This window comes from Abramis brama (assembly GCF_963993115.1).
Source record: "Abramis brama genome assembly, chromosome: 16".
In the NCBI taxonomy this organism is placed as follows: Eukaryota; Metazoa; Chordata; class Actinopteri; order Cypriniformes; family Leuciscidae; genus Abramis; species Abramis brama.
In genome coordinates, this window is record NC_139978.1 from 32,943,537 (window position 1) to 32,970,254 (window position 26,718).

At 39.4% G+C, this 26,718-nt stretch overlaps 2 protein-coding genes across 5 annotated transcripts in view; one reads left to right on the forward strand and one right to left on the reverse strand.

Annotated features, from left to right (window-relative positions):
* The first annotated feature begins 2,102 nt into the window (after window positions 1–2,102).
* Window positions 2,103–26,718, forward strand: part of grip2a (glutamate receptor interacting protein 2a) — a 75,469-nt gene continuing 50,853 nt past the window's right edge. The window contains exon 1 of the mRNA XM_084086983.1: window positions 2,103–2,184. The gene's annotated coding sequence lies outside the window, so the exon portion shown is untranslated. The remainder of the gene's footprint in view (window positions 2,185–26,718) is intronic.
* On the reverse strand, window positions 4,748–25,649 carry LOC311066031 (protein SSUH2 homolog). 4 transcript variants are annotated; one of them, XM_084086991.1, is made up of 12 exons: window positions 23,695–25,632; window positions 23,351–23,410; window positions 19,939–20,011; window positions 19,162–19,297; window positions 18,947–19,007; window positions 17,757–17,878; window positions 17,010–17,072; window positions 16,780–16,862; window positions 16,307–16,399; window positions 16,112–16,217; window positions 15,949–16,020; window positions 12,544–15,670 (listed from the first exon to the last, which is right to left on the reverse strand). In XM_084086991.1, exons 2-12 carry the CDS (start codon window positions 23,397–23,399, stop codon window positions 15,527–15,529), a joined length of 1,002 nt encoding a protein of 333 aa, XP_083943117.1. In that variant the 5' UTR covers window positions 23,400–23,410; window positions 23,695–25,632; the 3' UTR covers window positions 12,544–15,526. The 4 variants fall into 4 exon arrangements, with proteins under 4 accessions (XP_083943115.1, XP_083943114.1, XP_083943117.1 ...); XM_084086990.1 differs by having other exon boundaries at window positions 12,546–15,670; window positions 15,913–16,020; window positions 23,695–25,629; XM_084086989.1 differs by lacking the exons at window positions 12,544–15,670; window positions 15,949–16,020; window positions 16,112–16,217; ... (5 more) ...; window positions 19,162–19,297; window positions 19,939–20,011 and adding exons at window positions 4,748–5,333; window positions 5,612–5,683; window positions 5,775–5,880; window positions 5,956–6,048; window positions 6,465–7,287 and having other exon boundaries at window positions 23,695–25,649.

The following is a 26,718-nucleotide window of genomic DNA, read 5'->3' on the forward strand; positions in this document are numbered from 1 at the left end:
CCCCATTGACTTCCATAGTAGGAAAAAATATATACTATGGTAGTCAATGGGGACCGAGATCTGTTTGGTTACAAACATTCTTCCAAATATCTTCCTTTGTGTTCAGCAGAACAAAGAAACTCATACAGGGTTGGAACAACTTGAGGGTGAGTAAATGATGACAGAATTTTCATTTTTGGGTGAACTATCCCTTTAAGATTAATGTGCAGAGTTGAATATAATAAAAGCAAAAACCATAATCATACCAAGTCAGACAAAATAACATCAAATGAACATCTTAAACAAAAACTAGATTTTCACAGGGAAGGAAATACTGTGAATCTGTTAATGCAAACAACCAAGAAAAGAAACAGGTATGACAATAATGTTCTCAGAGGAGTCAGGGGACATTAAAACGCTTAACGTGGCTTAACCCTCAGGTGCTCTTCGTTTCGGAATCCCACGTATTATCTTCCCGGTCAGAAGTGACCGGACACCTAAAAATGAAACTTCCTCCACCCCAGTAAAACCAATGCAATTTATTTTTGTTCAATAATATTTTTTCTTTTGTATTTTGAGAGGATTTGATGGTACTTATTAATATTTATGCAATATTTATGGTTAATTTTTGCCATTGAAAATAATACACACATTATATATATATATATTTTTTTTTTATTTTTATTTTTTTTTATTATTATTATTATATATATTTCTTCAATTATTGCAGTATTTCAGAGTAACTGGGCCTTTTAAATCAATTTTTTTGAAGTCAGACTAGCGCCACCTGTTGATAAAAATTAAATATTACATGTTATTGCATGGGTTTACCACTAGATGCCTGTATAGCTCTCTATGGAGAGGCTTGTGAATTCTCTAGTTGTTTTGGGACCAAATTATTACTTTTAAGATGAGGATTTGAATGTATTTTTTAGAAATTCTCAAGTAAAACTTTTTGCCCAGGTTTATAATTTTTTTTAAATAAATTTGATGTGAAGTGTACACGTTTTTGCATTATTACTACAGTCAAACCTGAATACAGAGAAAGCATTTTGTTACAGGTAACATTACGATTCATTAAAAAAATACAAAAATAAACAGCAATGCATTATCACAGCTTATTATTATTTATATTATTATTATTATTTTAAACATTATATTAATTATTTTAATAATTTTAATAATAATTAATAAGAATATATATATATATACAGTGAGGAAAATAAGTATTTGAACACCCTGCTATTTTGCAAGTTCTCCCACTTAGAAATCATGGAGGGGTCTGAAATTGTCATCGTAGGTGCATGTCCACTGTGAGAGACATAATCTAAAAAAAAAATCCAGAAATCACAATGTATGATTTTTTAACTATTTATTTGTATGATACAGCTGCAAATAAGTATTTGAACACCTGTCTATCAGCTAGAATTCTGACCCTCAAAGACCTGTTAGTCTGCGGTGACCCCGAATAGTCGAAGATTCGATGCTTCGATTGGAGGAGCCTGATTCGACTACCGATCTCATGGTCGAATCTTCGCAGAGGTGTTATGAAACGAGGATCATGCCACTTTGGCTATATAAGGGCGCTCAATGTCTGATTTCACATAGAACTAACGGTTTTCTGTCAATACTTTAATATTCAGCCTATTATAATGCTGTATATAAAAATGTGCAAAGAGAGAAGCTTTTAATAAGCTTTTAATAAATATTTTTTAACGTGCGTGAATAAATCAAAACACCCCGTGACAGATTTAAGTTTCACTTTCAATACGTGACCGACAGAGGAGCGTCTTGGCGGCAAGGATATTTAAATCTTTAACAATGTCTGGGATAAGAAAATCTAAAGTGTGGATGTACACCATCAGAAAGGTGAAGGATATTCTCCAAGGCTGGATTTAGTATCAGGAAAACCATGATCGCACTTCTGCCGGCCAACGTTAACAATTGGTTTTCCACAGGACATTCTAAAATGCTTAACGTGAAAAAAGCTTTTAAAACGCTTAAAATGCACTTTTAGGGGCCGATCACACCTGACGCGTTTTTTTGCAGTGAGAGCAGCGAGCGTTCTGCGCGCTGTTTATGCGCCTGCTGCGCCTCGCGTTTTCGAACCTGAAAAACGCGTTTTAGAATGTATTTTATCCGCGCGCACAAAAGACTCCAACGGACACAGACAGAGTGAAAGACTGGATTTGTTCTCTCGATCAGGTAGGGTAGAAGTGATTTCAAAACTTTTCAGCCGGTTCTAATTTGATTTTTGGATGCTGTGAACATTTTTAGCTAAAAATACTGCCACTCCAGTTTAGCATTTATTGTTGTTTCTGCAGTTAAAAATACAAAGTTGAAAATTCTGACTAACTCTCGTTATTTTAATAATTTCTTTATTTTTATTTTCATTTATTGATCTGTCAGGGTTATTGAATCTAACTATGTGTGGCTTGTGTTTTGAATATGTTCTCCTGCACTTTAGGCATTTTGCACACATTTGCTCCTCATCTTGTGACTTGATTCTGATTTATTTCGTTTTGTATTTTTATTTATTAGAAAGGTATATTCTGTTCTAATTTAACTTAGTAAATTAATTGTTTATTTTTTCGGTGCATCGATGTTGTGCTGTACTTAGAGCCTGCTCGCACAGCTGGTAATTTAGCCGATTTAATTTGATTTGCATGTGAAATGTAAATCCTGTCTGCAGTGTGGCCTTTCTGGAGTTATTTATGTTATTTCTTAGTTTTATTGATGCCAAATGTATTTATACATTTTCTTCTATATCTTTGTGTGATTTTCTGTACATCGCAGCTTTTAAATGTTAAAGCCCCGCCCCCATACACACGATTCGACTATTAGTCGACTATAGGCAAGAAAGACTTGACGATTCTGATTCGACTATGAAAATCCATAGTCGGGAACACCCCTAATATATATATATAATTATAATGAGTAGGCTATATATATATATATAGCCTACTCATTATAATTATTAATTATGTTATGTTTTTCACTATTGATGTTTTAGAGTTTCCCATTAATTTTCTATGGTCGGTCATTTTTGACTGAAGAGCACAAGTGTGACTAATTGTTTTTGTACGACCACTTAGCCTGCTCGAATCATGCCTTCATTTTTTTGTGTTCACATACCTAATGCCATAAAAGTCACCAAGTTTCATAAAATTCGGATGAAGCTGTGATTTTTAGATATTCAAAACAGAAAAATTTTCGGTCAGAAATGACTGAAGAGCACCTGGGGGTTAATATCCTGTGGAAGAAATCTGATCTTTAAGATGTGTGTGACCATCATATGACAGTAAAAGAGCACACACACAAACCTTATTCTAATATGGAATTGTATTGGAATGGTAAAGAGTGTTGGTACGTGACAGGAGGGCCTCAACTCAAGGATAAGATATAATGAACAAATCTAAGAATGTTCCACATGGTTGAACGACCCAGATAAATCCCATAAAGAGTGTATTTTCTGGTATTCTTCCTCTCGGGATCCAGCGATGCGTGAGCTTCGCTGAAGAGATGAAAAATCAGCTAACCAGCCTCCCGAATGCTACATTTATAGCCCAAGGCCCCACCCGTTTCGGCGGGACGTGACGTAGTGGGCGCGAAGCGCCCTCATTGGATCAGTCGTCACAAGGGGCCTCTCTCGATAGGCTGCTGCAGTTGCCGCAGAGCAGCCAATGGGCGCGCGAGCTGTCTCGCCCATGTCTGCGTGCTGCCACAACGCGTTTTACATTAATACAAAATTAAGGATAATTTTTTTTTTTTTTTGGCTTCAGTATCTCGAGGAAAAGAGTGTTTCCCCATAGCGTAAGCTATTACGCAGTACTCGTTCCCTCTTCTAGAGAGAACCGAGGTTACGTTAGTAACCGAGTACGTTTTACTCCAGAGAATCACAGTAAGAGCTGAATAAACACAGAATAAGAAGTGAGCATTAAAGTCTTATCCATAAACTCTCTCTCTCTCCCCCTTTCATTATTATCAACATACACAGCGAAGTACACAAAACACTCGTTACAACTAACAGTAAACAAATATATACACACCTTTTCAGTGGGTGCTAAATAAACTGGTAAACCTTATATCCGTAAAACGACTTGATGAGCTGTCATAAAGTGCGCGCTCTCACTTTCACTTCTAACGTGGTCAGTGTAACGTTAACTTAGTCCTGTCGCTCCGGAGACTGTAAGCTGGATCACGAACAGTACAGATCTATACTCGAGTAACAACGAGAGGAAATGAAGACTGATATGTTCATTCTTACATCCAACAACATCACACCTCAATCGCTTAGGAGACATTCTTGTCTACAGCTGCTCAAGCGTCGAACAATGGCGGACTCTGTGTCCAGCTCACTCAGGGCGGGTCTGGGCTCAAACTCCAGTGTCACTCAACAGTCGTGGGAGGGGCCTGTGCAATTCAACGTCACATTGCACCGAATCTGAGAACAGCTCATTCTGAGACAGTGCTTATGATTTATTGAGATATGAACACTGGGTGGATTTTTATCATTCTAGGGTGGTTTTGCTCACACACTGCCAACACACATTTATGTTCAAACACCATGTAAAAGTGAATTTTGCATAATAGGTGCCCTTTAAAGAGTTAATGTATTGATTCAAATTCACATCAGCAACTTAAAATATGTGGTCGCTGATTAACACTTCTCCAGCCATTCCATTTAAACTATATTTAGAAAAGTTATTTCGGAGTAGTTTTTCACTTTTGAAGCTTACACTTGAAGTGTGCTGAAAGAAGTCTCATGATTAAATTGACATTATAAAAGTTTTCAAAAGTAAAAAATAAATAAAATACAAACTCGTGAGTCGTGTTACAAAGCTCATATTTTATTTAGACTTACATCACATTGACTGTAGGCTATATTGTGGAACTTTCCCTCAGGAAATTATATTAAACTGGCATTGAAAGATCTAAGTATCTTCTCCGTTGACATCCACTAAACTGGCCTCTTGTTGCCAGTACTGCAGTCTGGCTCTGCTAGAAACGTCCTGGCAGATTTGCTGAAGCAGGTTGAAGCTAAACACTGGAACACCTGATCTAGTAGGAAATTAGTTTTGATAATTCTCTCCTAAAAATAGCCATATCTGACAGGTTTTATTTTGTGCGTTGGGTTTGAGGTGATGAATGTTGGATGTACAGTCAGTGGTTATGATGTTTGGATGTAGCCTACAGGTCTGGAATGAACATTACATCACAGAACAGCAGCAGCAGGTCGCGGGATAGTCCTCAGCGTTCACTTTCAACTCATTTCCATACACATAGTAAACATAGGGCTTCTCTTTCCAAGTGTAGTTCACCTTTGTTATGGTAATGAGCTCGATTGTCTGCCTCTGGAAAAAGTAAATATTGAATTACAGAACCAGATTCAGGTTTCATCAGTATTGTGGAATCATGTTGACAGTTTACATGACATTTTACATCTAAATATTATAGTGCAAGCAAACATGACCAAGTCTACTGTCATAGACAGACTGATAATTACATATAGCAAAACTTTAGCATTATTATTATTATTGAATATGGAAAATTTCCAAATTATAGGTTAAAATTGTGAATAAAACACAACAGGTACCTGCTGTAAAATGCAGGAGTTCTTGGTATATTTCACCTGATGGTCTCTTATTAAACGCTCAGACGCTTGTGCAACAGAAACATCAGGGAAACCCAGCACTGGATAGACCTACAGTAAACATTTAACCACGTTTTTATCATCTTCGTCACACGTCATTATTCTTTCTTTTATCTTTAACTGTCTGCACATCTGTTCCTACCATAATCTGGGCGTCTCTGAAGAGCTCCTTCCCTGAAACCTTCACCAGCTTTTCCAGTCTCAGACCGCTCAAATCTTGCACTACGTAATCATCCTTCTCAGTGCTCCTGAAATTATCCAAAAAGTAGCTTTCAGAATGAGACAGTTAACTTTGACAATTATTATCAGTGAATATGTAATACCATTTGAATTTGACGAAGACGAGTAGCTTTCCCTTTCCATCACAGGTGTTACACATATGGGAGCCGCTGCCGCTGCCGCTACATGAACTACATCTGGAAGTTGCCAGACAAACACTCAGATAAAAGTAGTAAAACTAGTAAAACATGTTCAGGACATAAAGGGCTCTATGGCAGCTTGAATCAAATATGATGAGAGTAAAAGACTAGTTGGTGCAAAGTAATACACAAACACTTATTTTTTATTTTTTTCTAACAGCAGCCATTCTGTGATGTGAATAAATGTCACAGTATGAATTGATCAAAAAGACCAAATTAAGGAAAAGGCTGAAGAGTGGGAAAAGTATATTTAAATTTCATATATATATATATATATATATATATATATATATATATATATATATATATATATAGGCTATATATTTAAAAAAAAGACCAATTGATGTGTTCCTTTTTCAAAATCTAGAATAGTACAAACAGTTACTACAGTACATGGAGAATGGCAGACTTACTTTTCACGTCCACTACAGTTACAATTATAGCAGGCCGTGTTATCAGGACATTGACCAGAACCGTTACACTGGGAGCACACTTTCTGCATAAAGACACAAATAAAAGTGTCTCTTAGGTGACCAGGGAGGGACGGTAGGGCTGAGCCAGGGCAGAGCAGACCAGTTATCAGGTGGCCAGGGTGGATCTGACAGTCCATCGGGCGACCAGGGCAGATCAGGCAGTCCATCGGGCGACCAGGGCGGATCAGGCAGTCCATCGGGCGACCAGGGCGGATCAGGCAGTCCATCGGGCGACCAGGGCGGATCAGGCAGTCCATCGGGCGACCAGGGCGGATCAGGCAGTCCATCGGGCAGCCACAGCGGAGACGACCCCTCGGGCAGCCACGGTGGAGAAACAGACACCAGCTCAGAAACAGGAACAGACAACGCCTCAGGCACAGGAAAAGACACCGGCTCAGGCACAGGAACAGACACAGACACCGGCTCAGGAAAAGGCTCAGGAACAGGAACAGACACAGGCTCGGCGGCGGCCATCTTGTCCGGAGACACTGGAACAGACACAGGCTCAGGAACAGGAACAGACACAGGGTCGGCGGCGGCCATTTTGTCCGAAGACACTGGCTCGGTGGCGGCCATCTTGTCTGGAGACACTGGAACAGACGAGATGTGTCCAGTCTCTGGATCGGCAGACGTGACGTGAACAGTCTCTGGATCGGCAGACGTGACGTGAACAGTCTCTGGATCGGCAGAAGTGACGTGAACAGTCTCTGGATCGGCGTGAACAGTCTCTGGATCGGCAGACGTGACGTGAACAGTCTCTGGACTGTATGAAATGGATCAAGAGTGATAGTTAACAGATTTACATTGTTACAAAACATTTCAATCTCAAATAAATGCTGTTCTTCTGTTCACCAATGAATATGATAACAAAAATATGAACCGGCATTTAACATTGATAAAAAAAAAAAAAATGTTTCTTGAGCAGCAAATCAGCAAATCCATATTTCTGAAGGATCATGTGACATCACAGGAATAAATTACATTTGAAAATATATTCAAATAGGAAACAGTAGTTTGGAATTGTAATAATATTTCACTATTTTTGATCAAATAAATGCAGCATTGATGAGCAGAAAAGACTCATTTCAAAAACATGAATCTCGTGACTCGATTAGTCGAGACTGTTTTCCAAGATGGCTCCTGCATGTAAACGCGTAATGTACTGTCTTTATAAAGTATCTTCTTATTAAACTGTCTGTACACTTACAAAGTTCTCAATGCTTCGGTTTGTATGTAAGGACCCTCATTATGCTACCGTGTTAGTGTGAGGCTATTTTGAGCATTGTTAGTGGTATTAACTAGCGATGTACTTTTACTTACTCTGTGCCCCATATACTAGTGTTATGAGCTAATCTGTTTTTAAAGATAAAACTCTATACATTCAATTTTCATGAAAACGCATTGCAGGGAACGATCGACTCGGTAACCATGTGTTAATTAACCCCAGGTTCATTTTTCACTGGATTTGTCCTTTAACACATTTTACATTACATATTATAGCCTAATTTATTAATATATTATAAGCCAAATAAGCTTTTTTTCAAAACATAGAAATAATCAAAGACTTGCCTTTTTACTTGTCAGAACTGCTGCACAAATCAAGAGTAGAGAGATAAAGATTATATAGCTTTACAGAAGCGCATAATCTGACGCTTATGGAGAAAGATAGGCTACTTGTGTGTGGTGTGGTCTAGTGGTTAAAAAAAAAGTTCCAGTAGTGTCAGTTACTTTTCTAACGTTCTTCGATCTTCTCGGCCTCCAAGCAGAGACTAAAAGCGAGGCTGATGATTCGTGAAGAGGAAATCCACAGTCAGCACTACAGTAGCACTCGCGGCATACACACATTTGTTGTGGTCCTCGTTGTAGATAAGGAAGGAGCTGGTAATGTCTGGATATATGAAACATTATATCAGACACTGTAATAGGCAGCACATTCCATTATGCAGAGTTCAAGTTGAGAAAAATGTATATTACTAATTGAATGTAACACAGGTGGTTTCCTGAGTAGATGCTGCTTCATAATGGAAAAAATTGGAACATGTCTATGACTTTCTTAAAGCTCTTGCGATTTAAGGCTGATTGCTATGTCTCAAAACAATCTCAATACAAATGTTTTAGCATTTATTTGTTCATTAAATTACGCATATCATGATTCTTGTGTATTTGTGGATTGTAAGCATAGAAAACAGTGTGTAGGGAAGCGCGGGCACAACCTAACACAAGGTTAAATGTAACACGGACCTTTTATAGTTAGTCAGGGTCAAGGTTGTTTTTCTGCTTATTTTCTCTCGCTGCCAGAAGACAGTCTCCTGTGGATTTTTGGAAAGGTTTGATAAGATTTCATGAAGATTCTGTACAAAGAGTGTTTCGAAACCATGCAAGAATGTTTTTTTTTTTACCTTAATAACTGTCTTATTGGCTAAAACAAGGCTTAAAATATTTTTTACACAGTGGGGTTAGTTGTAGCACAGTGTTACACAAGCCGCCAAGTGTGGTAATGAAATGAAAACAAGGAGCCACACAACTTTTCAGGTTTGAGTATTTATTTATATATTTATTTTGCCACATTTAACTTTGTTGGACTTTCACAAACAATGTTGGAATTTAAAAGTTTTTTTCACATTTATTTACTATGCATTGATCACTTGTTTATTAAAATCATCCAGGTGGATGCTGCACATTGGTGGTGGTTGAGGAGATTCCCCCTTCCATATGTAAAGCGCTTTGATTACCTATAAAAGCGCAATATAAAATGTAATAAATTATTATTATTAAAAACAGCCTGTTTTTCATGCAATAAACCCTTTAAAATGTGATTTGAGCTTGTTTTTATTATTATTACCAGCCACCCTGCGGAGAAAGCTCATTTCGGCCGCCTGTATCCGGGATCTTGTCCTTTCGGTCATGACCATAGGTGAGAGTAGGAACGTAGATTGACCGGTAAATCTTTTTCTTCACCACGACAGACCGGTACATTGACCGCATTACTGCAGAAGCTGCACCGATCCATCTGTCAATCTCCCGTTCCATCCTTCCCTCACTTGTGAACAAAACCCCAAGATACTTAAACTCCTCCACTTGAGGCAGGAACTCTCCACCAACCTGAAGCGGGCAAACCACCCTTTTCTGACTGAGGACCATGGCCTCGGATTTGGAGGTGCTGATTCTCATCCCAGCTGCTTCACACTCGGCTGTAAACCGTCCCGGTGCATGCTGAAGGTCCTGGTCTGATGGGGCCAACACGACAACATCATCCGCAAAGAGCAGAGACGAAATCGTGTTGTCCCCAAACCTGACACCCTCTGGCCCCTGGCTGCGCCTAGAAATTCTGTCCATAAAAATTATGAACAGAACCGGCGACAAAGGGCAGCCCTGCCGGAGTCCAACAGGCACCGGGAAGAAGTCTGACTTACTGCCGGCAATGCGAACCAAGCTCCTGCTCCGGTCATACAGGGACCGGACAGCCCTTAGCAAAGGACCCCGGACCCCATACTCCCGGAGCACCCTCCACAGGATGCTGCAAGGTACACAGTCGAATGCCTTCTCCAAATCCACAAAGCACATGTGGATTGGTTGGGCAAACTCTCATGAACCCTCCAGCACCCTGTAGAGGGTATAGAGCTGGTCCAGTGTTCCACGGCCTGGACGAAAACCGCACTGTTCCTCCTGAATCCGAGGTTCTACTATCGGCCGTATTCTCCTCTCCAGTACCCTGGCATAGACTTTCCCAGGGAGGCTGAGAAGTGTGATCCCCCTGTAGTTGGAACACACCCTCCGGTCCCCCTTCTTAAAAAGAGGGACCACCACCCCGGTCTGCCATCCCAGAGGCACTGTCCCCGACCGCCATGCGATGCTGCAGAGGCGTGTCAGCCAAGACAGCCCCACAACATCCAGATACTTGAGGTACTCAGGGCGGATCTCATCCACCCCCGGTGCCTTGCCACCGAGGAGTTTCTTGACTACCTCGGTGACTTCAGCCCGGGTGATGGACGAGTCCACCTCTGAGCCCTCAGCCTCTGCTTCCTCAATGGAAGACGTGACGGCGGGATTGAGGAGATCCTCGAAGTATTCCTTCCACCTTCCGATGACATCCCCAGTCAAGGTCAACAGCTGCCCACCTCCACTGTAGACAGCGTTGGTAGGGCACTGCTTCCCTTTCCTGAGGTGCCAGACGGTTTGCCAGAATCTCTTCGAGGCCAGCCGATAGTCCTTCTCCATGGCCTCACCGAACTCCTCCCAGGCCCGAGTTTTTGCCTCCACAACCACCCGGGGTGCAGTCTGCTTGGTCTGCCGGTACCCGTCAGCTGCCTCAGGAGTCCCACAAGCCAACCAGGCCTAATAGGACTCCTTCTTCAGCTTGACGGCATCCCTTACTTCCGGTGTCCACCACCGGGTTCGGGGATTGCCGCCCCGACAGGCACCAGAGACCTTACAGCCATAGCTCCGAGCGGCCGCTTCGACAATGGAGGTGGAGAACATGGTCCACTCGGACTCAATATCTCCAGCCTCTCTCGGGATCCGGTCGAAGCTCCGCTGGAGGTGGGAGTTGAAGATCTCTCTGACAGGAGACTCGGCCAAACGTTCCCAGCAGACCCTTACAGTACGCTTGGGTCTGCCGAGTCTGTCCAGCTTCCTCCCCCGCCATCGGATCCAACTCACCACCAGGTGGTGATCAGTTGACAGCTCCGCCTCTCTCTTCACCCGAGTGTCCAAGACATACGGCCGGAGGTCAGATGAAACGACCACAAAGTCGATCATCGACCTACGGCCTAGGGTGTCCTGGTGCCACGTGCACTGATGGACACCCTTTTGCTTGAACATGGTGTTCGTTATGGACAAGCTGTAACTAGCACAGAAGTCCAATAACTGAACACCGCTCTGGTTCAGATCAGGGGGGCCATTCCTCCCAATCACGCCCCTCCAGGTGTCACTGTCGTTGCCCACGTGGGCGTTGAAGTCCCCCAGTAAAACGAAGGAGTCCCCAGTCGGAGCACTTTCCAGCACCCTTCCCAGAGACTCCAAGAAGGCCGGGTACTCTGCACTGCCGTTTGGCCCGTAGGCACAAACGACAGTAAGAGACCTGTCCCCGACCCGAAAGCGATGGGAAGCGACCCTCTCGTTCACCGGAGTGAACTACAACACATGGCGGCTGAGCTGGGGGGCTATAAGCAAACCCACACCAGCCCGCCGCCTCTCACCATGGGCAACTCCAGAGTGGTGAAGAGTCCATCCTCTCTCAAGGAGTGTGGTTCCAGAGCCCAAGCTGTGCGTAGAGGTGATCCAGACTATCTCTAGTCGGAACCTCTCAACCTCACAGCGAGGTGACGTTCCATGTCCCTAGAGCTATTTTCCGTGTCCAGGGATCGGGTTGTCGAGGCCCCTGCCTTCGACTGCTGCCCGACCCTTTCAGCACCTGCCCCTTACGGTCCCTCCTGCAGGTGGTGAGCCCACGGGAAGGCGGCCCCACGTCGCTCCTTCGGGCTGATCCCGGCCGGACACCGTGGGGGGAGGCGCGCATACGAGCCCCAACTCCGGGCCTGGCTCCAGGTTGTGGCCCCGGCTGCGTCATACCGGGCGACGTCACGGTCCTAGATTTATTAGTAATAAAGGGTTTTTTGAACCACTCTTAGTCTGACCCGTCGCCTAGGACCTGTTTGCCTTGGGAGACCCTACCAGGGGCATATAGCCCCGGACAACATAGCTCCTAGGGTCATTCGGGTACCCCTCCACCACGTTAAGGTGGCAGTTCAAGGAGGGGTATATATATATATATATATATATATATAACTATTTAAATAAGTAAACTGTTACATTGGTAAAACACACACCAGCTTTACTCCTGATGGTGGTCATGATCACTACCACAGTCATGATGACGAGACCAACAGCAATGAAGGAGGAATAGCAGATGTAGAATAAAGATACTCCTTCCTCTTGATGATCCAAGACTGCATGGAAATGCAAACAGAAAAACAGGAACAAAGATGAATTCACTGAAATATACACAGAGATCAGCCGTACTGTTAATATATATAAATGGCTAATTATGAATTTATGTAAATTTGGCATCGTTCTGATGAATCAGAAAAATATATATTTTTTAATTTCTTGCTTTTGTTTCATCATTTGCTTATGTTTTATGTTATCATTAATAATTTATATCACTTGAAATGTATGTTTAATGCTTTTCTTTCATTAATGTTTATGCCTCAAATGTAGCTGATAGCTTTGGTTGAACATTTGTACTTCCTGTTTAGATGAGGGCAAAAATCTAAGTTTCCGATAAACAGACCACAAATGCTCAAATGTCTCAGAGTAAAGTGGCAAATGAAAGTTATCTTAGCTAAACATCCTGAAGTGTACGGGCTAACACCTCAGAGTGTGAAAATGTTTGTGTCCTGTGTGTCTGCTTCGATGCAATATGAAAAGAGAAACTTAGCTCTGTTCCGATATAGTCCAGTAATTTTATGAAAAAAGGTTGAACAAATTGCAACAGAATTGCAACTCAACTGATTTTGTGTCCTCAATATGTCCTGAGTAAGGAAAAAAAGTCTAGAAGAATCCCATTAGGATCCCCAAATATAGCCTATTCATACCAATTCATTTTTTTTTTCTTACATGAATAGGGTACAATTTTTAACCTTTAGATATCACCATGAAAATTACTGAGTTGATTACTTACATCAAGACAAACAAAAAAAATATTACAAGTTTTTTTAAATTGTTTGTTAACATGGACAAACGGTGCATAATCTAATTATGTATGTGCAATTTGCATAAATACCACAACAGGTCTAAACATTGGGTCTAGCCAGGTGAAAATGTCTTGTTGAATCTTGTTGACATATAACAGTAAAATACTTAATGTTAAGGTCTGAATGGAACCCATTTAGGCTACCCATGAGCATTAATACATAGAGGCAGGAAGAAGTACTTTAGAAACCAGCCTTTATTAATTATTATTGCAGAGATGGGGTTTGGGGCTGGGTACATGGGACTGTTTCTGGGGATTCACTTTTTATTTTACTTACCTTTTGTCTTCTGCATTCTCCTTACCATTGTCTCCTGTTCTTCCCTCAGACTCGTCCCCCAGAAACAGTCCCACAAACCCAGCCCCAAACCCAATCTCTTAAAAATTAATAAAGGCTGGTTTCTAAAGTACTTCTTCCTGCCTCTATGTAGTCCTTATTTTTCTTTATGTTGAGAAATAATTATTTTTCCGTGGCCATGAAAGATACACTTTTCCTAGAATAAATGAATAATCAAAGAGTTCGTCGGAACTGATTAATTGATTGTAATATTAATTTAGCTTACCTCAAAGTTAATCTAATTAACTGACCCAAATATGAATAATTAATCATAATTGGTAATTATGGTAGCCTAGAAATCTAGACACACCCTAGCGGCAGCAAAATGCATGTAGGTCTGGCTTGCCAGGCTATAATTATGGATTTCTTAATTTAGCATTTAAAGGCTGGTTTCTAAAGTACTTACTTTAGATAAGGTACTTTCACTTTTGAAGCTTACACTTGAAGTGTGCTGAAAGAAGTCACATGATTAAATTGACATTATAAAAGTTTTTTCAAAAGTAAAAAATAAATAAAATACAAACTCGTGTTACAAAGCTCAGATTTTATTTAGACTTGCATTACATCACATTTACTGTAGGCTATATTTTGGAACTTTCCCTCAGAAAATTATATTAAACTAGCATTGAAAGCAGGGGCGTAATTTGTGGGGGGGTTGGGGGGGAGATAACCCCCCCAATATTTAAATCTATGCATTACAACCCCCCCCAATATTTATACCATGATTACATGAAAAGGAGGCATACCCAAACTTCAACCCCCCCAATGTTCAAACCAAATCTACGCCCTTGATTGAAAGTATCTTCTCCTTTGACATCCACTAAACTGGCCTCTTGTTGCCAGTACTGCAGTCTGGCTCTGCTAGAAACTAGGGCTGGGAATCACTGGGTACTTCACGATACGATACGCGATACATTGTTCACGATACCGATAATATCACGATATGGCGATACTGCGATAATCGATATATTATCAGTAATAACAGTAATAACAATATATCATGTTTTAAGAAATAAAAAGATTTTTTTTTAATTAGGAAAATGAATCTCCATTTCGTTTTTGGATTAAACACAATAACAAAAACAACTTGTGTCTTATCAGTTGCAACAAAACAGTCACAGACACTATTTTTGTTTTGCTGCAGATGATTTTTTTCACTCGGGAGAAATCGAGTGGAATCGGTGATGCTCGCATGGTCGCGGCTCGTAGCGTGTGAGAGGAATTACAAGCCGAGCCGAGCACGTTACAAGCGCCTCCCGACCTCCCGATAATTTTTAAACATGTTTTTTCACCAGCTGTCCCCTATTGCCAAATCATACACAACCACGTCGATGGGGCTATACCTCAGTGGCAGCAACCATACAGCGTGCGCATACACTGTCACTGTCACACACACACACACACACACACACACACACACTTTTCTCTCTCTCTCTCTCCCATTCGCAACATGACGGTTTAGCGCGAAAGCCCACGTGATTGCTGCCGGCTCGGGATAAAATTCATGCAGGACAGTCGTGCCTTGTACCAGCTGCTTTGACGCGATTATCAGTTAAACTGATCTCACGACCTCCCGAGTGTCCGAACTCGCACCGTGTACGCCCGCCCTAACGGCTTTTAATATCGATACTTGGCAAGAGCGCATCGAGAATCGATCGCGGGAGAAAATATCGCGAGATATCGCCATATCGATATTTTGGCGCACCCCTACTAGAAACGTCCTGGCAGATTTGCTGAAGCAGGTTGAAGCTAAACACTGGAACACCTGATCTAGTAGGAAATTAGTTTTGATAAATCTTTCCTAAAAATAGCCATCTCTGACAGGTTTTATTTTGTGTGTTTAGTTTGAGGTGATGAATGTTGGATGTACAGTCAGTGGTTATGATGTTTGGATGTACAGGTCTGGAATGAACATTACATCACAGAACAGCAGCAGCAGGTCGCGGGATAGTCCTCAGCGTTCACTTTCAACTCATTTCCATACACATAGTAAACATAGGGCTTCTCTTTCCAAGTGTAGTTCACCTTTGTTATGGTAATGAGCTCAATTGTCTGCCTCTGGAACAAGGAAATATTGAATTACAGAACCAGATTCAGGTTTCATCAGTATTGTGGAATCATGTTGACAGTTTACATGACATTTTACATCTAAATATTATAGTGCAAATAAACATGACCAAGTCTACTGTCATAGACAGACTGATAATTACATATAGCAAAACTTTAGCATTATTATTATTATTGAATATGGAAAATTTCCAAATTATAGGTTAAAATTGTGAATAAAACACAACAGGTACCTGCTGTAAAATGCAGGAGTTCTTGGTATATTTCACCTGATGGTCTCTTATTAAACGTTCAGACGCTTGTGCAACAGAAACATCAGGGAAACCCAGCACTGGATAGACCTACAGTAAACATTTAACCACGTTTTTATCATCTTCGTCACACGTCATTATTCTTTCTTTTATCTTTAACTGTCTGCATATCTGTTCCTACCATAATCTGGGCATCTCTGAAGAGCTCCTTCCCCGAAACCTTCGCCAGCTTTTCCAGTCTCAGACCGCTCGAATCTTGCACTACGTAATCATCCTTCTCAGTGCTCCTGAAATTATCCAAAAAGTAGCTTTCAGAATGAGACAGTTCACTTTGACAACGTGTATAGGGTTAGTATTATCAGTGAATATGTAATACCATTTGACTTTGAGATTGACGAAGACGAGTAGCTTTCCCTTTCCATCACAGGTGTTACACATATGGGAGCCGCTGCCGCTACATGAACTACATCTGGAAGTTGCCAGACAAACACTCAGATAAAAGTAGTAAAACTAGTAAAACATGTTCAGGACATAAGGGGCTCTATGGCAGCTTGAATCAAATATGATGAGAGTAAAAGACTGGTTGTTTGGTGCAAAATAATACACAAACACCTTTTTTCTATTTTTTTCTAACAGCAGCCATTCTGAGCTGTGAACAAATGTCTCAGTTGTTTTGATTCTTATGAATTGGTCAAAAAGACCAAATTAAGGAAAAGGCTGAAGAGTAGAAAAAGTAAGTCCCATTTAAATTTCATATTTAATAAAAAAAGACCAATTGATGTGTTCCTTTCCTCAAAAACTAGAATAGTACAAACAGTTACTACAATACATGGAGAATGGTAGACTTACTTTTCACGTCCACTACAGTTACAATTATAACAGGCCTCGTTATCAGGAGATTGACCAGAACCGTTACACCGGGAGCACACTTTCTGCATAAAGACACAAATAAAAGTGTCTCTAGATTTACGTCCCATTATATGACCTCCTATAATAACCATGTATACCAAAAACAACTCAGTGAATAATAAAAAGCCTGGTAAAACTGGCCTGGTGTTTGCCAGTCAATCGTCACTTACGCTTCCGGTTCCAGTGCAAGAAGAACAGGGTTTCATTCCCAATCCACCGCATGGTTCACATTTCTAGGGTACAACAAAAAAACTGTTGTTTACTTTCCAGTAACTGGACTACGTAAATTAGATTTTAATGTTCCCCTATTATGCTTTTTCGGATATTACCTTTCATGTAATGTGTAATATACCTTTTTGTGAATGTAAAAGGTCTGCAAAGTTTCTAAGGTCATGATAAATATTTGTCTCTCAAATGAAAGAACCGATTCTGAACTGACTGAAACAAGTTGTCAGTAATTCCAGTATTACTTCCTGCACAAACCTATGTAGGTTTGTAACTAATTTGCATAATGCCAGTCTATGGTCTTCACTGGCTGTTGGAGAACAATGTCTACTTTGGTCCTCAAACACTGTAGTCGTCGCTGAGACTGGAAGAGTTTGTGATGTCGACATGTCGAGAAGGCACAGTCCCTGTTCGAGACTGAATCCTTGATCAAACCGTTTCAGACAAGAAAGGAGGTGACGTTGCAAAGTATATTATGCAAAAACGAAAGTGTGTTTTTGACCTTGGATGCATTTAAACCTATTGTAGGAGACCTCCAAAACAAAATGAGGAACCCTTAAACTAGCATAATAGGGGCACTTTAAAATGTAGTGCTAAGCTCCATAGATTGTGGTGTTTCATACAAAAATGTTCTGATAGTTGCTGCACATTCTGTTGTTTGAACCCTTCTTGTGAATCTTGAGTGATCAAACCTTGACTGAGGAAGTGTAGGGCACTCTAATGGTGTCCTCGTGCTCAGTAAAGTAGGACGGAGGTTGAGCTACAATCTCCCACGGTCCAGGAGCACGCTGAATCCCAGCATCGACACGCTGCCCTGCAAAAGAGTTTAGGCAATGATTAAGCCAGGTTTAGATTTAATTTTCTAAAATTTTAACTGCACAAAACCTGTTGCTATAGTGTTTTTAGCTCATTATTAGGGTGTTATGGGTGGTTGCTTACTGGCCCAAGTCAAAAATGTCTATCCCCGAGTCTTTATAGTCTCTTTGGAAATTGGTGCAAAACGTCTGTAATAAAAACGTCTGACAGACGAAACGCAATAAACGCTGTCTTGCATTCGGAGGCAGATGCCTGGTGTTTGGGAACGCAATCGAGGCACGTCCTGATTTTGCAGAGTTAGACGCGTTCATGGGTTAACATATTGTACTAAATGATAGTGAATAACACTGATGTAGAAGCACTTAACCCTGGTTGTAAGCCTAGATGTGACATAAACTGTAAACTTGTCAAAATCTGATTGGTTGATTGGAATGTTGTTCCAGGATCAACAAAGATGTTGATCCAGGAAAGTTGCACTCGGTGAAATCAGGTTTTGTTTTTTCGTGCGAGACTGTTCTGGAAGGTAATTATCCCAAATCATTTTGATGACAGACTTTGTTTAAAGCATTTCAGAATGATCCAAACAACATTTGAGATGCTGTGCGATGAGATTGGTCTGCTGGCTAGTCCAGTGATCCAATCACATCCTCTGTTGAGGCAGTCACATGAGGTTTTGTTGTGCATCAAGGGGTTTATTCAGTAAATCTGGTTTCATCTTAGTTTATGAGCATGTCTCCTCATGTAAGGTTTTTTGCACATTTTTAGAATTTATGACATCTTGGTGTTACCATCCAACATTTTTTTTTATGTGATAACCCAAATTTCGCATAAAAATAGGTTGATGGAAACATAGCTTATGATATTCTTTCCCTATTTAGTCCCTCCCATGTAAATCCAAGGCATTTTTCCATTTTCTAATAGCACAGATCTACTCAATAAGCTGCACAATTTGAGATATCATTCATATCTGTATATCACAAAAGATATATAGAGGTCTGTTAAAGTATTAGCAATAGTGATGGTGATGCTTGCACCACTAATGATAGACTCGATTGACTTTTGGTACCTTTGTAAGGCTCCTGACTCAATTCAGTAGATCTGGACTCTGTGAACGTCTCCAAACGATACTGAGAACAGAAGCAGGACAAAAAGACAGACTTCAGATTGATATTGCTAACCACATTCGACTCTATAAAGCCAAAACAAGACTTATGCATGTCTACTAATACACAGAATGATGGTTATTATCACTGCTCAAAATGGAAAGGATTCACGTCTCACCCTGTAGGTGTTAAAGGACTCCATGTTGGTAATAACTCCATCTCTGACGGGGCCAGAACTATAGCAGCACTTGCTGGAGACGTAATGTTCAAAAGCTTCCCATGCTTTTCCCTCTGAGATGGAAGGAATGTTGTCGCTAACAAGAAAATATTAATAGACATGAATGTTGAATTATGTGCAACAGGAGTCAGTTTGAGAAATTAAGACATCTGGAACACAGATAACTCTGGTTATGATTAGTCTCTTTGCATGGAGTAGTCTACTTTTTAATCTATAAAAAGTATTTTAACTCATATTCAGTAATATTATCAATTTACTGCACTGGCACTTTCAGATGAGAACAACATTTTAGCTGAATTCATGACACTATTGTCGTCTGTAGAGCTACTTATAGTTGAAAAAAACTTCCTTCATAACTGATGAATTTTGCAACATTAGGGCCGGTTTACACAGAATACGTTTTTGATGTTAAAAAAAAAAGCGAGTAAGTGGAAGGAAAAAAGAGAAAGGTTTAGAGACACATTGAACTACTTTTAACTTGAGCACCCCTTTTTTAGAAAACCACATCACTAGATGCGAGCGCATTGGTTGCATTATGGTCCCTGCGCGGTTACATGAAAAAAACAATGGAAACTAGCACAGTGTAATGTAAAAACCTAAAACACGTTCTGTGTGAACAGCCCCAATGTTATTTTTCTGTTTATTAATGTGAAGCTGCATTGAAAGCAATATGAATGTGACTTCACTTAATGTATAGGCTACAGAGAAAAAACTTACTGCCATTCTGGATGGCTGGAGGCTTCAGGCACAGGCATCGGCACAGAGGGCATCGGAGGAGGAAGATACGCACCTGTTACAAGACGAACACATCAGTGACATTCATAAGAGACCCGTAGTACGGTGTACATTTTAGGACATCCTCAGACCTCAGACATAGGAAGACAAGGCATCATGCCTCAGACTAAAAGGCTTCAGTCATTGGACAAAACGGCATCGTGCCTCAGACTGAAAAGCTTCAGGTCTCAGGAAAAACAATGTCAGGTGTCAGGTCTCGTACAATTAGGCATCAGACGAAACAGCCTCAGACAAAAAGGCATCAGACATAAAGGCATCGGACGAAACGGACTCGGACTAAAAGGCATCAGACATAAAGGCATCGGACGAAACGGACTCGGACTAAAAGGCATCAGACATAAAGGCATCAGACGAAACGGACTCAGACTAAAAGGCATCAGACGAAACGGACTCAGACTAAAAGGCATCAGACATAAAGGCATAAGACGAAACGGACTCAGACTAAAAGGCATCAGACGAAACGGACTCAGATGGAGTTTGGAGGTTCGCATTGCCCCGCCCCATGTGACATCTCAACTAGCTTGTATGTTGGCAAACTATCGTGAAGTAAAGCGTTCTTTTTTTTTGTTTCTTCTGCTCATCAAGCCTGAATTTATTTGATCAAAATGAAATATTGTGATATATTATTACAATTTAAAATATTTGGTTATACTTTAAATTATCATTTATTTCTGTGATGCAAAGCTGAATTTTCAGCATCATTACTCCAGTCTTCAGTATCACATGTGACATCCAGTCTATCACATGATCCTTTAGAAATCATTCTAATATTCTGATTTATTATGAGTGTTGGAAACAGTTCTGCTGCCTAATATATTTGATAAATAAAAGGTTAAAAAGAACTGCATTTATTCAAAATAAAAAAATATTTTCTAATAATATAAATCTTCTTTAAAGGGGCGGATCTAGGAAAATATTTATGGTGTGGCGAGAGGGGTGCAGGAATTTTTGAGGGGTGGCAACATATGACAGACGTATATATACTGAATTTAATCACAGTTAAATTGGCCATAACTTTTAATTCGTTGCTGCCAACTGGGGTGGCAGCAGGGGTGGCAAGGCTTTCTTTTAGGGTGGCATTTGCCACCATATGCCACCCCGGTAGATCCGCCCCTGCTTCTTTACTATCACTTCTTATCAATTTAACACATCCTTGCTGAATAAAAGTATTGATTTATTTCAAAAAAAGAAAGAAAAAAATTACTGACCCCAAATTACTGACCAGTGTATATTGTTGTTACAAAAGATTTATATTTTTAAAACATTTGCTTCTTTTTTTTATTTTTATTTTATGTTTTATTCATCAAAGTATCCTAAAAAAGTATCACAGGTTATGAAAAAATATTAAGCAGCAGAACTGTTTCCAACTTTGATAATGAATCATCATATTAGAATGATTTCTAAAGGATCATGTGATAGACTGGAGTAATGATCTTGAAAATTCAGCTTTGCATCACAGAAATAAATGATAATTTAAAGTATAATAAATTGAAAACCAATTATTTTAAATTGTAATAATATATCACAATATTAAACTTTTTTTCTGTATTTTTGATCAAATAAATGCAGGCTTGATGCGCAGAAGAAACTTCTTTCAAAAGCATTCTCTCTGTCCTAGCATGTATTCCATATTTGTATAGGGTTAAAAACTTTTTTTGTTAAAAAAAATAAATAAAATTGTATACGTTTCCAAAATTTTGGCCTGTACTGTATATATGCTATGTATATATTATATGCTTTAATTAAATGTTAAAACAGTGTAACATTTAATTAAAGCATATATATATATATATATATATATATATATATATATATATATATATATGTGTGTGTGTGTGTGTGTGTGTGTGTGTGTGTGTGTGTGTGTGTGTGTGTGCTTTAATGGAATGTTACACTAATTAAGTACACTAATTTCGCAAGTTCTATTTGCACATTTAAAAACTTAGATGCCATATTTCAACTATAGCTAGCTTGTATGTTGGCAAACTATCGTGGAGTTAAAGCGTTCTTTCGAGTTATGAATCGCGTACATGTGATGTCACATGGGGCGGGGCAATGCGAACCTCCAAACTCCATCTGAGTCCGTTTCGTCCGATGCCTTTATGTCTGATGCCTTTTAGTCTGAGTCCGTTTCGTCCGATGCCTTTATGTCTGATGCCTTTTAGTCTGAGTCCGTTTCGTCCGATGCCTTTATGTCTGATGCCTTTTAGTCTGAGTCCGTTTCGTCCGATGCCTTTATGTCTGATGCCTTTTAGTCTGAGTCTGTTTCGTCTGATGCCTTTTAGTCCGAGTCCGTTTCGTCCGATGCCTTTATGTCTGATGCCTTTTTGTCTGAGGCTGTTTCGTCTGATGCCTAATTGTACGAGACCTGACACCTGACATTGTTTTTCCTGAGACCTGAAGCTTTTCAGTCTGAGGCACGATGCCGTTTTGTCCAATGACTGAAGCCTTTTAGTCTGAGGCATGATGCCTTGTCTTCCTATGTCTGAGGTCTGAGGATGTCCTAAAATGTACACCGTACTACGGTTATAACTTTAGCAACACATTCAACGTCCAAATTCTGTTACTTTATGCAGAAATATAAAAGATATACAATTGCAAACATGAAAGTCAGCTTTGTAAATGCTTTTCTTCCATTTCCGATTGTTTCACCCATAAAAGCATGATTAGATGAAAAACAAAGTTTGCATCTAATGGATCCATAGCTAATGATACAGTTCATATTTTTCCTAATAATTAATAATTTATTAAAATAGCATATAGGCTGGTCATTAAGATTAAAAAATAAATTAATTAATACATTTATTCAGCAAAAATGTATGAAATGGATCAAGAGTGATAGTCAACAGTTTTACATTACAAAACATTTCAATCTCAAATAAATGCTGTTCTTCTGTTCACCAATGAATATGATAACAAAAATATGAAGCGGCATTTAACATTGATAAAAATAAAAAATGTTTCATGAGCAGCAAATCAGCATATTAGAATTATTTCTGAAGGATCATGTGACATCACAGGAATAAATTACATTTGAAAATATATTCAAATAGGAAACAGTAGTTTGGAATTGTAATAATATTTCACAATTTTTGATCAAATAAATGCAGCATTGATGAGCAGAAAAAGACTCATTTCAAAAACGTACATTTTATCAAGCCCCAATTTCTGAATGTTATGCCACTTTTATGTCCTGAATCTTAAAAGACAAGTTATATGATAGGAGCCCTATTAATTATTGCAATAATAATGATATATGATATAATAATGACCTACAAATGTAATAATATGTAGTAAAAAATGAAAGCAATTAATATTGTTTTGTGCTTCTTACCACCTCCGCCGCCCGACGTTCCTTCATATCCCGGGACGCTGTCAAACATGCTTGTTCCAACTAAATTACAACATATTAAGGCAACTTGCTTAACATCATGAATTTAATATTGCAACTTAATTTCAGCTAATCAATAGCAAACATTGGCCAAGTTTAGTTTTAATGATTTGAAAGTTCCCTCATTAAATTCGATCAAACAAGCACATTCAGAATATTTGCATATGCTAAATATAATTATTTATATAGCAATTCATTAACACATTATACATTACATATTATAATTTATTAATATATTATAAGCCAAATAAGCTTTTTTCAAAACATAGAAATAATCAAAGGCTTGCCTTTTTACTTGTCAGAGCTGATGCACAAATCAGAGTAGAGGGATAAAGATTATATAGCTTTACAGAAGGAAATAATCTGACGCTTATGAGTTATGATTGGAGGAGAAATATACTTGTGAGTGGTGTAGTGTGGTGTGGTCTAGTAGTGGTTAAAAAAATTGAGAGCACAAGTTGGTGGTATAAAGCCCATCATCTCCATATGGCCACTGTTCCCTTCAGCAACATTAACAGACTGGTTGAGTTTCATTATGAAAAGTAAATACAACTGGAAAAACTGATCACCATAATGGTAATTTCAAATAAAACAACTATTTACAGTTAATACACCACAACTATATGAAATGAAGGTCTGTGAGTGCAATGCAGATTTTTACATTACAAATTTGCTGATCTATGCAACTAATGCAAGCAGTGATAAAATAAGTGATTCTCAATAAATGGTGCATAAAAGTTGAAAGGAAATATGCTAATGAGACTTTTTTGTTCCTGTCAGTTTGAGACCACAACTGCAGCTTGCTCTTTGACACATTTGTTGAGACAACAGAGCACATAAGACGCATACAGTGGGTACGGAAAGTATTCAGACCCCCTTAAATTTTTCACTCTTTGTTATATTGCAGCCATTTGCTAAAATCATTTAAGTTCATTTTTTTTCCTCATTATTGTACACACAGCACCCCATATTGACAGAAAAACACAGAATTGTTGACATTTTTACACATTTCTTAAAAAAGAAAAACTGAAATATCACATGGTCCTAAGTATTCAGACCCTTTGCTGTGACACTCATATATTTAACTCAGGTGCTGTCCATTTCTTCTGATCATCCTTGAGATGGTTCTACACCTTCATTTGAGTCCAGCTGTGTTTGATTATACTGATTGGACTTGATTAGGAAAGCCACACACCTGTCTATATAAGACCTTACAGCTCACAGTGCTTGTCAGAGCAAATGAGAATCATGAGGTCAAAGGAACTGCCTGAAGACAGAATTGTGGCAAGGCACAGATCTGGCCAAGGTTACAAAAACATTTCTGCTGCACTTAAGGTTCCTAAGAGCACAGTGGCCTCCATAATCCTTAAATGGAAGACGTTTGGGACGACCAGAACCCTTCCTAGAGCTGGCCGTCCGGCCAAACTGAGCTATCGGGAGAGAGAGGTAAAGAAGAACCCAAAGATTACTGTGGCTGAGCTCCAGAGATGCAGTCAGGAGATGGGAGAAAGTTGTAGTAAGTCAACCATCACTGCAGCCATCCACCAGTCGGGGCTTTATGGCAGAGTGGCCCGACAGAAGCCTCTCCTCAGTGCAAGACACATGAAAGCACACATGAAGGACTCCAAGATGGTGATAAATAAGATTCTCTGGTCTGATGAGACCAAGATAGAACTTTTTGGCCTTAATTCTAAGCGGTATGTGTGGAGAAAACCAGGCACTGATCATCACCTGCCCAATACAGTCTCAACAGTGAAGCATGGTGGTGGCAGCATCATGCTGTGGGGGTGTTTTTCAGCTGCAGGGACAGGATGACTGGTTGCAATCGAGGGAAAGATGAATGCGGCCAAGTACAGGGATATCCTGGACGAAAACCTTCTCCAGAGTGCTCTGGACCTCAGACTGGGCCGAAGGTTCACCTTCCAACAAGACAATGACTAAACACACAGCTAAAATAATGAAGGAGTGGCTTCACAACAACTCCGTGACTGTTCTTGAATGGCCCAGCCAGAGCCCTGACTTAAACCCAATTGAGCATCTCTGGAGAGACCTGAAAATGACTGTCCACCAACGTTTACCATCCAACCTGACAGAACTGGAGAGGATCTGCAAGGAGGAATGGCAGAGGATACCCAAATCCAGCTGTGAAAAACTTGTTGCATCTTTCCCAAAAAGACTCATGGCTGTATTAGATCAAAAGGGTGCTTCTACTAAATACTGAGCAAAGGGTCTGACCATGTGATATTTCAGTTTTCTTTTTTAATAAATGTGCAAAAATGTCAACAATTCTGTGTTTTTCTGTTAATATGGGGTGCTGTGTGTACAATCATTAGGAAAAAAAATGAACAAATGATTTTAGCAAATGGCTGCAATATAACAAAGAGTGAAAAATTTAAGGGGGTCTGAATACTTTCCGTACCCACTGTATACCACAAAATATATGAAGAGTTCAGATGCAAAAACCTCTAAGTGCCATCTGGCATTTTCTTCTAGAATTTTCTTCCAGCTCGTATATTTAAGTTCAGTAATTTCACTTAAATGGCAATTAATAGGTAATTTGCATTGCCATTTATATACAAGCTTCATAAAAATGATCATTCTAGAAGAAAATTTCAGATGGCACTTATAGAGGCTTTTGGATCTGAACTCTTCATATGATGGCAGTGAAATGGATAGTGATGATGTGTTGGTAGTTAATAAAACAGGAAAACAATTTAAAGAAATGTACAATATTTTATTTTTGTAATAAAGTGTGTTAAGTCAGTGTAATATTTATATATAATGTTGCCTTTGGCTTGCTCAGTTGGGGATATTTAATTTTATTCTATCAATCAATAAATTCCACTAGAAACAAACTTTGTTGTATTATTTTATTTTAATACTGTGAAGCTGCTTTGATACAATCTGTATTGTGAAAAGCGCTATACAAATATACTTGATTTGATTTGATTTGATAATGGAAAAGCTATAGCTGTCATTTTTGTTGTTGCGGTTTAGTTAAAAAATGAATAAATGTCAGTACATCGTCAGCTTTGGTTTGTGGTCATTTTAAATGGAAATTTAGTACAAGATCACCAATGAGGACCTTTATGACCATATAACCACAGGTTAGGTTTCCACGGTGAATGTAGATAGAAATGGCTCATTCTAAGGTGATAGAAACACAACGGTTTATGAAGTAAAGTCTTTATACACCACTGAAAATGACTAGTTATGTATATGATATTGCATTTCTGGCAACAGATCATCCTAAATATTACACAATGCACCTTTAAACACATTTTCCATTAAACAGTATGGCCAACATACCA

What these genes read in the sequence shown, in the direction of transcription:
- LOC311066031 (XM_084086988.1), bottom strand. Translation starts at nt 23,399, where the DNA reads ATGTTTGACAGCGTCCCGGGATATGAAGGAACGTCGGGCGGCGGAGGT. An exon ending in AACGTCGGGCGGCGGAGGTG is followed by an intron (nt 7,288 to 23,350) that starts GTAAGAAGCACA and finishes CATTTCATACAG; the next exon opens with TCCAGAGACTGTTCACGTCA. An exon ending in AACTGTAGTGGACGTGAAAA is followed by an intron (nt 6,049 to 6,464) that starts GTAAGTCTGCCA and finishes GGCAACTTCCAG; the next exon opens with ATGTAGTTCATGTAGCGGCA.